The sequence below is a fragment of the Scyliorhinus canicula genome, chromosome 1, assembly GCF_902713615.1.
Source record: "Scyliorhinus canicula chromosome 1, sScyCan1.1, whole genome shotgun sequence".
NCBI classification, from domain to species: Eukaryota; Metazoa; Chordata; class Chondrichthyes; order Carcharhiniformes; family Scyliorhinidae; genus Scyliorhinus; species Scyliorhinus canicula.
Window position 1 is genome coordinate 183,120,139 of NC_052146.1, and position 13,313 is coordinate 183,133,451.

General features: G+C 48.3%; 1 protein-coding gene across 1 annotated transcript in view; it reads right to left on the reverse strand.

The window, feature by feature from the left end:
* Positions 1-633: 633 nt before the first annotated feature.
* LOC119977728 (solute carrier family 22 member 3-like) overlaps positions 634-13,313 on the reverse strand; it is a 50,373-nt gene continuing 37,693 nt past the window's right edge. The window contains exons 8-11 of the mRNA XM_038818928.1: positions 6,367-6,475; positions 4,245-4,357; positions 1,510-1,609; positions 634-1,410 (exon numbers count right to left, since the gene is read on the reverse strand). Coding sequence (XP_038674856.1) covers positions 1,350-1,410; positions 1,510-1,609; positions 4,245-4,357; positions 6,367-6,475 — 383 coding nt within the window. The 3' untranslated portion in view covers positions 634-1,349. The remainder of the gene's footprint in view (positions 1,411-1,509; positions 1,610-4,244; positions 4,358-6,366; positions 6,476-13,313) is intronic.

Genomic DNA, 13,313 nt, shown 5'->3' on the forward strand with positions numbered 1-13,313 from the left:
CCTGCTTCCCAGTCTGTTAGGCCTGTCAGCCAGGTCCCATCACTACACCAGTCTTACCTGAAGTTTGGTCTCTACTCGTTCTTTCTTTTATGCATTTACTGGTTGGGCCAGCATTTCTCATCCATCCCTAGTTACCCTTGATAAGGTGCCTTCTTCAAGAACTGCCTTCTTGAGTGGGAGTAGAGAATCAGGCTGCCAGTGAATGGCGCGTCAAATTCTCTGTCCTCGCTAGCAGCGGTAGCAGAGCAGAATCACAATGACGAATCTCGTCCCTAGTATCTGTACAAACTCATAACGCAGAAGCGTAAATATAAAATCCCCCCCTGCAGTGTACTCCGTCACAATTGATTTGTGACTGGAACAAGGCATTCCCACTGCCTCACAAGCTTTTCCCGAGAAATGAGCTATCCTTCAATGACTGATTCATGCTTTTCGTTTTATTTTTGTATTGGCTTCAGGCCGACCTGTGGGTAAGGGACTGCTTCAGGTGAATGGGCATTCGGGCCCCTGTAGAGTAAAAGGTGTAAATTGATACAATGCGCATTTTAAATTCTGCAGTCTTTTGCACCAACTTGTTACATTCAGCACAGAATACACTGTGACCCAAGTGGGGGAAAAATTTGGAAACGCCACTCCATTGTATCCTGATTTATTTTGCTGTGCATATTTCCAGTCATCTGTGGCAAAATTCAAACAGATCGGAGAAACAATCGTTCAAAATTAATAAAGTGAATACATTTAATTTTAACATGTGCCAAATATTTCCCTTAGTTTCGTTTTCTCTTCATTTTGAAGCCTTCAGATGTTTGTCTTTTCCTTCCGTTCTGATTCATTGGCGTTTTAATATTATTTGATTTGAGAGACATTTGCTGTCTTTGCTGTCCAGTTTGCAATCTTTGTTGCCAACTATTTTTTTAATGGATACAGGAAGCACTGTCGTTTCAAAATGCATGACAGTCATTCTTTTTTCATTGGCCGCTTCTTATACTTGTGAAATTGTGAATACTGATAATTAAACTCCTTGTGTTCATTAGTGTGTTACAGCTGGGGATTTACCTAATCATTTAGTTTTCCATATTTTTTGTAGCAGGAAATCTATTATTGTCTCTTTTGAAATCTTATGAGAGTAATACACATCAGGGTTTCCATTTGACAGACAAAGGAGTGGAGAATTATGCCCATTATTCCTTCAATTTTGTCCTTGCACAAAACTCTACCAGCAGAGTGGCGATAATTGATTGTAATATGATTGATCAGGAAGATTTCCTTTTTAAGGCCCTGATTTAGGACTCAACCACTCGGCCAGCTTGTCAAATCTCTCCTTCCTCCGATATGTCTTTCCCCATTCCCTAAGTGGAAATGTGGAGGTCGATCATCTCTTTGCATTCATCCTGGTCATATTCATAAAGCCTGTTGATAAAAAGTGGAACAGAGTGTGACCATCAGTCACAGTTTGAAAGTAAGCACAGCAACCTCCTCCCAGTATTCAGGCTCCCCATCAATAGTTACCGTATGATATTTTCTACATCGTCAACCGTTTCAGGTAACCTTGTGCCCCTTGTTTCAGGCAAAAGATGCACCAAACCACCAGCTACCAGACAAAGGACACCTGGAGGAAAACGGAGACCAATTAAAATCTATTGTTTGAGCCCACAACGGTTCAGGCCTAAGTTATGAAACTTGCATTATTTGTGGACAAGTTGAACGTAGAGAAAATGCGAACCTAAACTTGGCTACTGTAGGTTAAACTTGGCTACTGTAGGTTAAACTTGGCTACTGTAGGTTAAACTTGGCTACTGTAGGTTGAACGAAGCACGTGTTGCAAGTCACGGCGGAACATATTAGGAACCCTTGAAGTGGCCTAGCAAGCTCAAGGGTTGTATCGAAATAGTGGCATTGGTTCAAGAAGTAGGTTCTCCACCACCTGCTCAGGGAAACTAGGGACGGGCAGTAAATACTGGTCTTGCCAGTAACACCCATATCTTGAGAATGGATAAAGAAAAATGTGCAGCACCCAGTTTGTGTGGAATCACTCTGTGTGGGCGCCTGACACATTAACCGTCAACTACAAAGTACAAAAGTACAAAAGGTAATTATCCCATATTTTCAGATGTTACATGGCATATTGTATCGTTCCATTTTCCACTTTCACTTCAAATTTCCCAAATCAGCCTATTTATTTTTATTTCAATGCTTTTTTATGAACATATGTGCCTTATTTTTGCTTATTCTTTTTTTTTGATAAATTAAGAGTGCCCAATTAATTTTTTCCAATTAAGGGGCAATATAGCGTGTTCAATCCACCTACCTGCACATCTTTGGGTTGTGGGGGCGAAACCCACGCAAACACGGGGAGAATGTGCAAACTCCACACGGACAGTGACCCAGAGCCGGGATCGAACCTGGGATCTCGGCACCATGAGACAGCATTGCTAACCACTGCGCCACCGTGCTGCCCTTTTTTGCTTATTCTAGTAAGCACATACTTTTGGAGTTCTGTTGTACCGTTAATGTAGTGGTAATCTAGTAGGCCCAGACTAATGCTTTGGGGGCATGGGTTCAAATCCTCCCAGAGAAGTTGGTGGGAGTTAAATTCAATTAATAACTCTGGAATATAAAGCTATCTTTAAGGTTTTTCAGCCAGAGACCGTGATAACTATCAACCATTGTCATAAAAACCCATCTGGTCCACTGATGCTCTTTAGGGAGGGACATCTGCCAGCCTTACCTGGCTGGGCCTATGCATTACTTTAGGTCCACAGCAATGTAGCTGAGTTCTAACAGCCCTCACTCAGTTCAAGGGCAATTAGGGTTGAGCAACAATTGCCTTCGATGCCCACATCCCACGAAAGAATAAGTAAAATTCCCAGCAGTTTGTGCACAGGGTGGAGAGGGAGAATGTGGTACAGCTGTTACTGAAAGCCTGGGACATTAGTCAGAAGGAAACAATTCAGCCCACCCAGCTAGAGCTACTGTCATTCAATTAACCCTTGGGCTGACATCTCTCCTCCTCTCCACCTCCATTAACTGCCGTAGAAAACCTTGGAGGCCTCTTCCTTGCCTCTTGCTACACTTGCTGTGCTTTTCCATCCAGTCAAGCTTTCACAAGACAGTCAGCAGCAGCATCTATTGCATGAGTGTAGCTTTCCTTTAACAACAAACAGACTGCCTTTAAGAGGCTCAGGTTAACTAGTTAGCTGTGCATCTTGCCAGGTGCACATGCTGCTCTGCTCCGCTGTTGGGCATACAGCCAGTCAACAGCACGTTAGTTATTGAAATGAGAAGAAGGAAAATGTTTGATACTACTTGCCTCAACCAGACTGGTGCGGGGTAGTCAGGCATTGCAATCCCTGAAAATGGGCCATATCCAATTTCCTCTCCTTAATCATTGTAAGTATTGGACCCTTGGTTGTGGGTTGTGCTGTATGCTTTATACGCTAGAATGTAAAACACTCCTGTAGATGCACAATCATTCACTGCGGGTGTATAATGTGCTCAGATTGGAATTTCAGCCCTCCTGCCCCCTACCCCAATTACATAGGAACAGGAGGAGGCCATTCAGCCCCTAAAGTCTGTTCCACCATCCAATTTGATCACTGTTGACCTATAACTTAACTCCATCTGCACTTCTTGGTTACATAAACCCCAGTTCCCTTACCAAACAAGTCATGATCAATCTTACTTTTGAAATTTTCAGTTGGCATAGCCTCAACAGTTTTTTGAGACTAGGTCCATGTTGCTTAGTTAAGTATCGTTTGTCAGAAAAAAATGAACTCAGTAATGCCAAAGAATGGATAAAATATATTTATTCACTCAGGTGCTCCTATGAGAGGTGGAGTAGTGGCAGTGTTGCAAGATTAGTAATCCATAGGCCCAGGCTAGCTCTCCGGGGGGGGGGGGGGGGGGGGGGGGGGGTGGAGGATTCAAATCGCACCACAGCAGTTGGTGGAATTCCAGATTTTATCGCCGGAATTTAGAATTGAAATTCAGTCTCAATAATGGTGATCATGAAGCTATCATTGATTGTCAGAAAAACCCACCTTATTCACTAATGTCGCAGAGGGAGGGAAATCTGCCGTCCTTACCTGGTCTGGCCGACATGACTCCAAAGCCACAGCGACGTGGTTGTCTCTGAAATGGCCGAACAAGCCACTCTGTTCAAGGACAATTAGGGATGGGCAAAAGATGCTGGCCTTGCCAGTAACACCCGTGTCCCATCAAAGAATACATTTAGAAACACTTACCAAAAATTACCAGAGGAAGTTCACTCCAAACGGTTGCTAATTTGAAGAGTACAAATGGCGCGGCAATTCCACCAATGGCACTTAGGGACGAACATATAGAAACACCAAAATTCCTGTTATTTTAAAACAAAAATTGTTATTTGGTAGTACAGAACTTGGGTATTGCTGAAAAAAGAGGCATGCTATCAAAACCCTTCATCTTGCACTGATCAAGACAGCTTGCAGGATAACCCAACAGTAAAGTGGACAATTGATACTGCAGGAGAAGAGAGTGCAGATCTTTTGGCAGTGGGTTCTGCTTCATAGAGGTGTTGTCATGGCAAAGGCAGCAGAGAAATTTTAGCTGTTAACTGCCAAACCTTTGTCCAAATTCAAACTTGACAGGCCAACTCTGATCAGTGAAGGCATTGTCATGGGGAATGAACCACCGATTGGCTATCCCTCAAGCTTTTGATTGGTTGGAAACGGTGCAATGCATGAACCGAAGGAACATAGGCTGGATTCTCTGTTTGGGAGACTAAATCCCCAAACGGTGCTGTTTTGCGCCAGGAAAACGGCCACTGATTCCCAGCTCCCGGGGGAGGGGGGGATGGGGAGGAGGCGGCACTAGCAGCTGGGCAGCGTAGAGCTCCTAGCTCTAGCTGCCGATACGGCCCAGAGCATTGCTGGGTCTGTCGCCTTGCATGTGCATGGTGGCGGCCTGCAGCGGCTGCGCCGTGCTTCATGGTGGACTCAGCCCACTTGTGGTGAATTCTAATCCTAGTAATTCACACTGTGTTGTATTATATGTATTGTGTCTTTGTGAGCTCTGTATACGTGCAGTTGCGTGGCTCTGCCCATAGGGGGAGATGAGGAGTTTGTACTGGGCTCCACCCTTGGCTCCGCCCATGGCTCCGCCCATGGCTCCGCCCATGGCTCCTCCCACTAACCGGAAGTATAAAGATCAGCAGTTGTGAGCCTGCTGCCAGTTCATCTCGTCGCAGGCAGGCTCTGTTGTAAGACTGTTAAAACCACTGTTCACTTCCAATCTCGTGTCTTGTGAATTGATGGTCACATCACCACTGAACTGGATCGCAAAATTGTACCTCCCTTCAACCCCTCACGTGCCCGGACCGCTCCTCCCCCCCCCCGCCCACAGACCACTGAGCCCCAAATGAATCCCACCCCCCCCCCCCGTCCGCGGATCGGCCCTCCCCTGACTGAACCGCCATGCTGAGTTCACGACGGATGAGACCATGAGAGTCCCACGCCGTCAGCAACTCGGCCGGTCGGGGACGGAGTATCGCGGGCGGGCCTCAGGCAATGGCCTGAGGCTGTGGATACAACATGCGGCGTACTCCAGTATGCTGCTTTTCAGGAGGTGGAGCATCGTGGAAACGGCGCAGCCTCTGATTCTGTCAGAACATTTGATTCTCCGGCCCGTCGCCGAACATGATTTTGGCATTGGCGACCAGAGAATCCAGCTCTTTGTGCCTTTTCCAATGCCTCCATCCATCAGAGCCAACCAATTAAGACTCTCTTCTCATGCCGTATAAATTGTTGTTCCCTTTATCTTGCAAGTTGTCCTGATGACTGTGAGAAGAAAAGCTTTGATAACAGGTCTCCTTTTGGAGGAAACAAAATACATTTGTGTTGAGAAATCAATTGTACTAAGAGATGTATAAACAACCAATATGGACCCACAATGTGGCTGACTTATACTTGCTTGAAGCCTTATATATTCACATGCAGGAAGCTGTCCTCTGCAAGAAAAAGGAACGGGTCCAGGCATTGTATCTTTTTTGAATTAAAAAAAGCACAGGGGACAATAGTTTCCTGGTGAATTTTTCACTGCAATGCCTCAACAAATGTAAGTCAACTTGACAATCAATCAGCACCCATTCCTATTCCATATAAGTGTTACCCCCCTTCCAAGTACCAGATGAAAAGCTTTCAGAGCATGTGTCTTTTTTCAACAATACTAAAGTTGTGTACGGCCAAGTGACAAAAATGATCAGTTGTGTCAATGGCAATGTCAGTGCCGGGTTCCCAGAGTCGCTATGCGCTCATTATCGCACTGCCACGGTGTATCCATCCTTTATTCATACAATTTAAGACCATTGAAAAGGTTTTAATTAGTTACCTTATTGATGTGGGTTGCAGCTCATTGGTCACAAGGAAAAGTATACTGATTGACATAGTTATTCCACATCTACCCAGGGAGGCAACAGCAGTTTTGAACCAGTGCATATCTTTGAGATGAGGAAACAAAGTTAATGTAAGGTCCGAACATACAGAGTTACTAACACAGGAGAATGCTCAGTTACAGCTGGTACAAATCTTAAACTCACCCATGAAATCAAGTTACACCTTTAAGGAGATGCCCCCAGACAGGGCAGACAATAATTTTCGAAAAGGTAAACCAACCATCAAAATATCTGGGGCTAGGGCAGCATGTGGTGCAGTGGTTAGCACTGGGACTGCAGCGCTGAGGACCCGGGTTCGAATCCCGGCCCTGGGTCACTGTCCGTGTACAGTTTGCACATTCTCTCCATGTCTGCGTGAGTTTTACCCCCAGAACCCAAAGATGTGCAGGTTAGGTAGATTGGCCACGCTAAATTGCCCCTTAATTGGAAAAGAAAAATAATTGGCTATACTAAATATTAAACAAAATTTGGGGGCTGGGGTTTCCAATTCTGGGGCTATGTCCCCATGCCGGTGTAGGAACGGTGGCAGGAAATCTGGCGCAAAACGGCCACCAATTCTCCGTTTTGCTGGGGCCTAGCAGGGAGGCAGCGTAGAGCACCCTGCTGATACGGCCTGGAGAATTGTCGGATCTGTTGCCGCGCTGCGCACGGCGGAGACCTGCAGCGGCCGCACCGTGCTTCATGGCGGAGGCCGCTTGCAGACCCGGCCTACGAAATAGTCCCCCCCTTCGGCCGGCTCGCGCGCCCCAGACCACCCACCACAGTGCCCTCAGCCGCGAATAAATCCCCCTGCCCGTGGATCGGCCCTCCCCCGACTGCGGCAACGCTGGACTGAGTCTGCAGCCGCCATGCCGAGTTCCGTGTCCCGCGCCATCGGGAACTCGGCCGGTTGGGGGTGGAGCATTGGGGGGCCTGAGGCCGTCAATATGTGGCTGCTTTGGAGAGGGCGGGGCATCGTGAAAGCGGCGCCGCCCCAGATTTCGTCTGGAATTTGGATTTTCCGGCCGTTGGCCGAATGCAATTTTGGCGTCAGCAACCGGAGAATCCAGCCCAATATTTCTGATGTGTTATCTGTGTTGGTCTAACATCGACTGCAACTGGATGCAGTAAAACGAGAAACAGGCTTCCAACACAGGAGATGGTCCAACACTGTTTTATTGAACCTGTTGATTGCTGTACAGAATCTGCTGTGGGTTGACACTCTATTAACCTAACTGATAACCTCCTACTGGCTTGACCAGACTAGCTCTCTATCACATGGTGATAATGTTCATTGGCCTGTGCACTGCGACTATCTCCCCAGCCGTGTCCTGTGAGAGAGAGAGAGCCTTAATGCCCTGTGGGCTTCATAGTGGTGGTGTCCTGTCTGGTGAATGGTTGTTCTGTGAGTTGTGTGTTCATTGGTTATCCTGTGTGTCAATCACTGCCTGTCTGCATCTCATGATAGACATGAGTGGATATTATGACAATTTCTAAAACAATTGTCAATTTCCTTCCCCACTTCCTTTTGTGGTGGAGGAATCAATCGAGTTTTTTTGGTGAAATTAAATGAAAATGAAAATTGCTTATTGTCACATGTAGGCTTCAAATGAAGTTACTGTGAAAAGCCCCTAGTCGCCACATTCCGGCACCTGTTCGGGGAGGCTGGTATGGGAATTGAACCGTGCTGCTGACCTGCCTTGGTGACAGGAAGTCATTTAACAGAACCCTAAGCAGCTTTCTTTTGGATTTGGCAGAAGACAGCAGCTCCAATTCCAATAATGGCCTTTCCTTGGGAATATATCCACCGTTTGCTGTTACTCTTTAGTTCAGGTGTTATGTGCTATTGATTAACTTCAGTTATTTGAGCAAGATGCAGGATTGTTACAACAGACTGAGATAGTAGATGTTGGATAAGGGAGGCTTGTGCCCTGCAATCTGGCTCTGTACTGCGTCTGTACAAAGTGTAATGCCGACATGTACCTGGAGCTGGAGGTCTTGCCTCCTGATAAACAGAATTCACCTTCCTCCAGTACAGCATGTCCAAATGCAGCAAGATCTGGACACCACCCAAGCTTGGGTTGAAAATTTGGGCAAGTAATATTCACACCACAAAAGTACCAGACAATGACCATCTCCAACAAGAGAGAATCTAACCACTGGCCCTTGATTTCAATGACTTTACCATCGCTGAATCTCCACAATCAACATCCTAAGTGTTACCATTGGGCAGAAACTGGACGAGACATATAAATACTGCGGCTACAAGAGCAGATCAGATGTTAGGATTCCTCTCCGGTGGCGACCATGGAGGAGTAGGTCGCACGTTTGATAGCTCCCGCCTGTAATGGACTTTTGGACCTTTTTCCCCCTTTTTTTTGGATTTTATGGGATAAATCGGTGAAGAGTGAGACAGTAAAGAGAAATCCCCTTCCGATGTATGGAGAATTTGACCAGATGTGGTTGTGTGAGACGACAAAGTCCTATAAATGAGATGCAAGCAGAGCTGGCAACACGGGACAGCATGGCGGAGAGCAAGGGCCGCGGGGCGACAGCACAGTGGTCGACGGAGCAGCTGGTGAAGTTTTTCGAGGAATGCTTCGCCAAGCTGAAGAAGGACACACTGGACCCGATTAAGGCTTCGACTGATCAAGTGGTTCAGAATCAAGAAACCCACGGGAGAGCGATCCAGGAGGTCGAACAAAAGTTGTCCGAGCACGAGGAGTAATCGTGCTGGAAAGCAATGTGGGGATGATGAACGACCGCCAGAAAAGAATGCAGGAGAAGCTGGAGGACCTAGAAGACAGGTCCAGGAGGCAGAATCTCAGAATTGTTGGCCTCCCTGAAGGCAGTGAGGGATCGGATGTGAGGGCTTATGTGACTGACATGTTGAGAAGTTGATGGGGGCTGGGGCGTTCCCTCAGCCCCTGGAATTGGACAGAGGGCACAGAGCCCTCGCAAGGAAGCCCAGAGCGAGCATACCGCCGAGGGCCATGGCAGTACATTTTCACCATTTCATGGACAAGGAACACGTTTGGCGGTGGGCCAAGAAAGAATGGAGCAGCAAGTGGGAGAACTGTGAGCTGCGCATTTATCAGGACTTGGGAGCGGATTTGGCCAAGAGGCGAGCTGGGTTTAATCGGGCAAAAACGACCCTCTTTAAGAAGGGGGTGAAGTTTGGGACGCTGTACCCAGCCCACCTGTGGGTCACACATGAGGAACGGGACTTCTACAGACAAAGTATGGACCTTTATTAAAGAAATTAAGCTAAGGCGAATTAAAAGACACTTAAGCCTTGGAGAAATACTGCGGTAGCAATTTGTGGTGCTGGATCGTAAAAATCTAAGTAGCTCTATGTGAAATAATGGGCTGTGCGGATGGTTAAAGGTTGATCTGTCTTGCAGGGATCTGTCTTGTTAGAGGGGGGGATGGGCTTTGAATTTAGTTCTGCTTTTTGGGTGACTATTTTTCTAAACTAACCGTTTCTTCACTGTTTTTTCGGTTGTTTGTTACTGGGAAATGTGATGCTTTTAAAATGTTTATTCATGTTGGGGGGGGGGTTAGAGAGGCGAGTACAATAGGGAGACAGACTGCTTGGTGCCAGGGGCGGGAGCTATCGAGTCAGCATGGGTCAGCTGACTCTCGGAAGCGTAGTGGGGGGTGGACAGGTGTTAAGCTGGAGCTTGACTTGGGGGATTGAGTTTTTAGTGTTGTTGCTTGGGGGGAGGGGGGGAGCTGCTTTGCTGACAGGGGAGGAACTGTTACGAGGGGACAAATGGGAGGTTGGGAACTGCAACAGCCCGAGTGGGGACTCGAGGAAGTGGAGGTCGTGAGCTCGAGGCTGGCCTAAAAAGGGTGATGGCTAGTGTTGAAGCCCCCCATCCAGGCTGATCAAATGGAACATGAGAGGACTGAATGGGCCGGTCAAGAGGGCTCACGTATTCATGCATTTGAAGGAACTGAAGGCAGGCATGGCAATGCTACAAGAGACACACCTAAAGGTTACAGACCAGACGAGATTGAGGAAGGGGTGGGTTAGCCAAGTATTCCACTCAGGACTGGACTCAAAGACCAGGGGGTTGGCAATCTTGATCAGCAAACGAGTGGCATTCGAGGCAGGAAGAATCGTGTCAGACGAGGGGTGTGGGCACATAATGGTGAGTGGGAAGCTGGAGGGGTGCGGGTGGTACTTGTGAACATATATGCTTCGAATTGGGATGACGTGGAATTTATGAGGTGGGTGTTAGGTCGGATCCCAGACTTAGAGTCACATGACCTGATCATGGGAGGGGACTTCAACGCAGTCATTGATCTGGAATTGGATCGGTCCAAATCCAGGACAAGGAGGAGGCCGGCTGCGGCAAAGGAATTGAAGGGGTTTATGGAACAGATAGGGGGAGTAGACCCACAGAGGTTTGCATGGCCGTGGACAAAGGAGTTTTCCTTTTTTTCACATGTCCACAAGATATACTCTCGCATCAAATTTTTTGTTCTGAGCAGGGCGCTAATAACAGGGTGGGGTGGATACTGAGTACTCGGCAGTCGCAGTGTTGGATCATGTCCCGCACTGGGTGGATCTATGGGTTAGTGTGGAGAGGGGGCAATGCCCACTGTGGAGACTGGACGTGGGGTTGTTAGCGGACGAAGCGATCTGTGGGCGGGTTAACAAGTCCATCCAGAACTACCTGGAAACAAATGATACGGGGGAGGTCTCCGCAGCGACAGTTTGGGAAGCTCTGAAGGCAGTGGTCAGAGGGGAATTAATCTCGATACGGGCCCACAAAGAAAAGGCTGAGAGGGAAAGATTAGTGGAGGAGATACTCCTAGTGGACAGGAGATACTCAGAGGCCCTGGACGCGGGGCTACTGAGGGAGTGGCGGAGGTGGAGTTTGGGCTGTTGACCACAGAGAAAGTGGTGGAACAGTTGAGGAAGGCAAGGGGGGCGATCTATGAGTACGGGGAAAAGGCTAGCAGAATGTTAGTGCACCAGCTCCGGGAAAGAGAGGTGGCCAGGGAGATAGGTAAAGTAAAGAGTAGAGGCGGGAATACTGTCCTGGACCCAGTGGGGGTGAACGAGGTGTTTAAGGACTTTAATAGTAAATTATATGAGTCGGAACCCCCGGCTGGGGTGGAGGGGATGAGGCAATTTCTGGATCAGTTGAGGTTCCCAAGGGTGGAGGAGGACCAGGTGGAGGGGCTGGGAGCCCCCATAGAGATTGAGGAAATAATCAAGGGGCTGGAGAGCATGCAGTCGAGCAAGGCCCCAGGGGCTGACGGCTACCCGGTGGAATTCTATAAGATGTTTCAGAGATATTGAGCCCACTGCTGGTGAGAACATTTAATGAAGCAAGAGAGAAGGGAGTCCTCCCCCCCCAACAATGTCGCAGGCTTCAATTTCAGTGGTCTTGAAACGGGAGAAGGTTCCGGAGCAATGCGGGTCACAAAGGCCAATTGTGGATGCCAAGCTGCTGGCTAAGATACTGGCCACAAGCATAGAGGACTGTGTCCCAGGGGTGATAGGGGAAGACCTGACGGGATTTGTAAAGGGCAGGCAACTCAAGGCCAATGTTTGAAGGCTTCTAAATGTTATTATGATGCCCTCAGAATGAGAGGAGATGGAGGTGGTGGTAGCGATGGATGCGGAGAAGACTTTTGATCGGGTGGAGTGGAATTACCTGTGGGAGGTGTTGGGAAGGTTTGGGTTTGGTGAGGGCTTCATTGACTGGGTGCGGTTGCTCTATCAGGCACCAGTAGCGAGTGTGCGTACGAACCGGCTGAGGTCGGGGTACTTCAAACTACACCGAGGGGTGAGGCAACGGTGCCCCCTCTCCCTGTTACTGTTTGCTCCAGCCATAGAGCCATTGGCCATGGTGTTAAGAGCCTCTAGGAACTGGAAAGGGCTGGTCCGGGGGTCGGGGGGGGGGGGGGGGGGGGCGGGGGCGGGGGGGGGGGTGTGTGGAGTGGAGCACCGGGTCTCGTTCAACTCAGATGATCTGCTCTTGTACATTTCAGACCTATTGGAGGGATGGGGGAAGTAATGCGGATCTTGGGGGGATTTGCCAATTTTTCGGGGTATAAATTGAACATGGGGAAAAGCGAGATGTTTGCGATCCAGGCAAGAGGACAGGAGAAGAGACTGGGAGAGCTGCCATTAGAATGGTCAGGAAGAGCTTTTGATATCTGGGAATCCAGGTGGCTCGGAAATGGGAGGTACTGCACAAGTTAAACCTATCTCGGCTGGTAGAACAAATGGAATGGACTTTAAGAGATGGGACATGCTCCCGCTATCACTGGTGGGTAGGGTACAGACCGTGAAAATGACGGTCCTCCCCAGATTTCTGTTTGTCCTTCAGTACCTCCCCATCTTCATCCCAAAGGTCTTTTTTAAACGGGTGAATGAGGCTATTTCGGGCTGTGTGTGGGTGGGTAAAACCCCACGAGTGAAGAAAGTGTTGCTGGAGCGCAGTCGGGAGGAGGGTGGCTTGGCGCTGCCGAACTTCTGCAATTACTACTGGGTGGCTAATATATCCATGATTAGGAAGTGGGTAGTGGGGGAGGGGTCGGCATGGGAGAGGATGGAGGCGGCGTCATGTAAAGACACCAGTCTTGGAGCATTGGTAACGGCACCTCTGCCATTCTCGCCAGCCGATACTCCACAAGTCCGGTGGTGGTGGCGGCTGTGAGGATCTGGGGGCAGTGGAGGAGATATAAGAGCGTGGAGGGAGCATCGATTTGGACCCCGATTTATAACAACCACAGGTTTTGTACTGGGTAGGTTCCGGAGTTGGCAGAGGGCAGGAATTAGAAGGATGGGGGATCTAGTTATAGATGAGAGTTTTCCCAGCCTGAAAACTTTGGAGGATAAATTTAAATTGCCAGCAGGGAATGGTTTAAGGAATTTGCA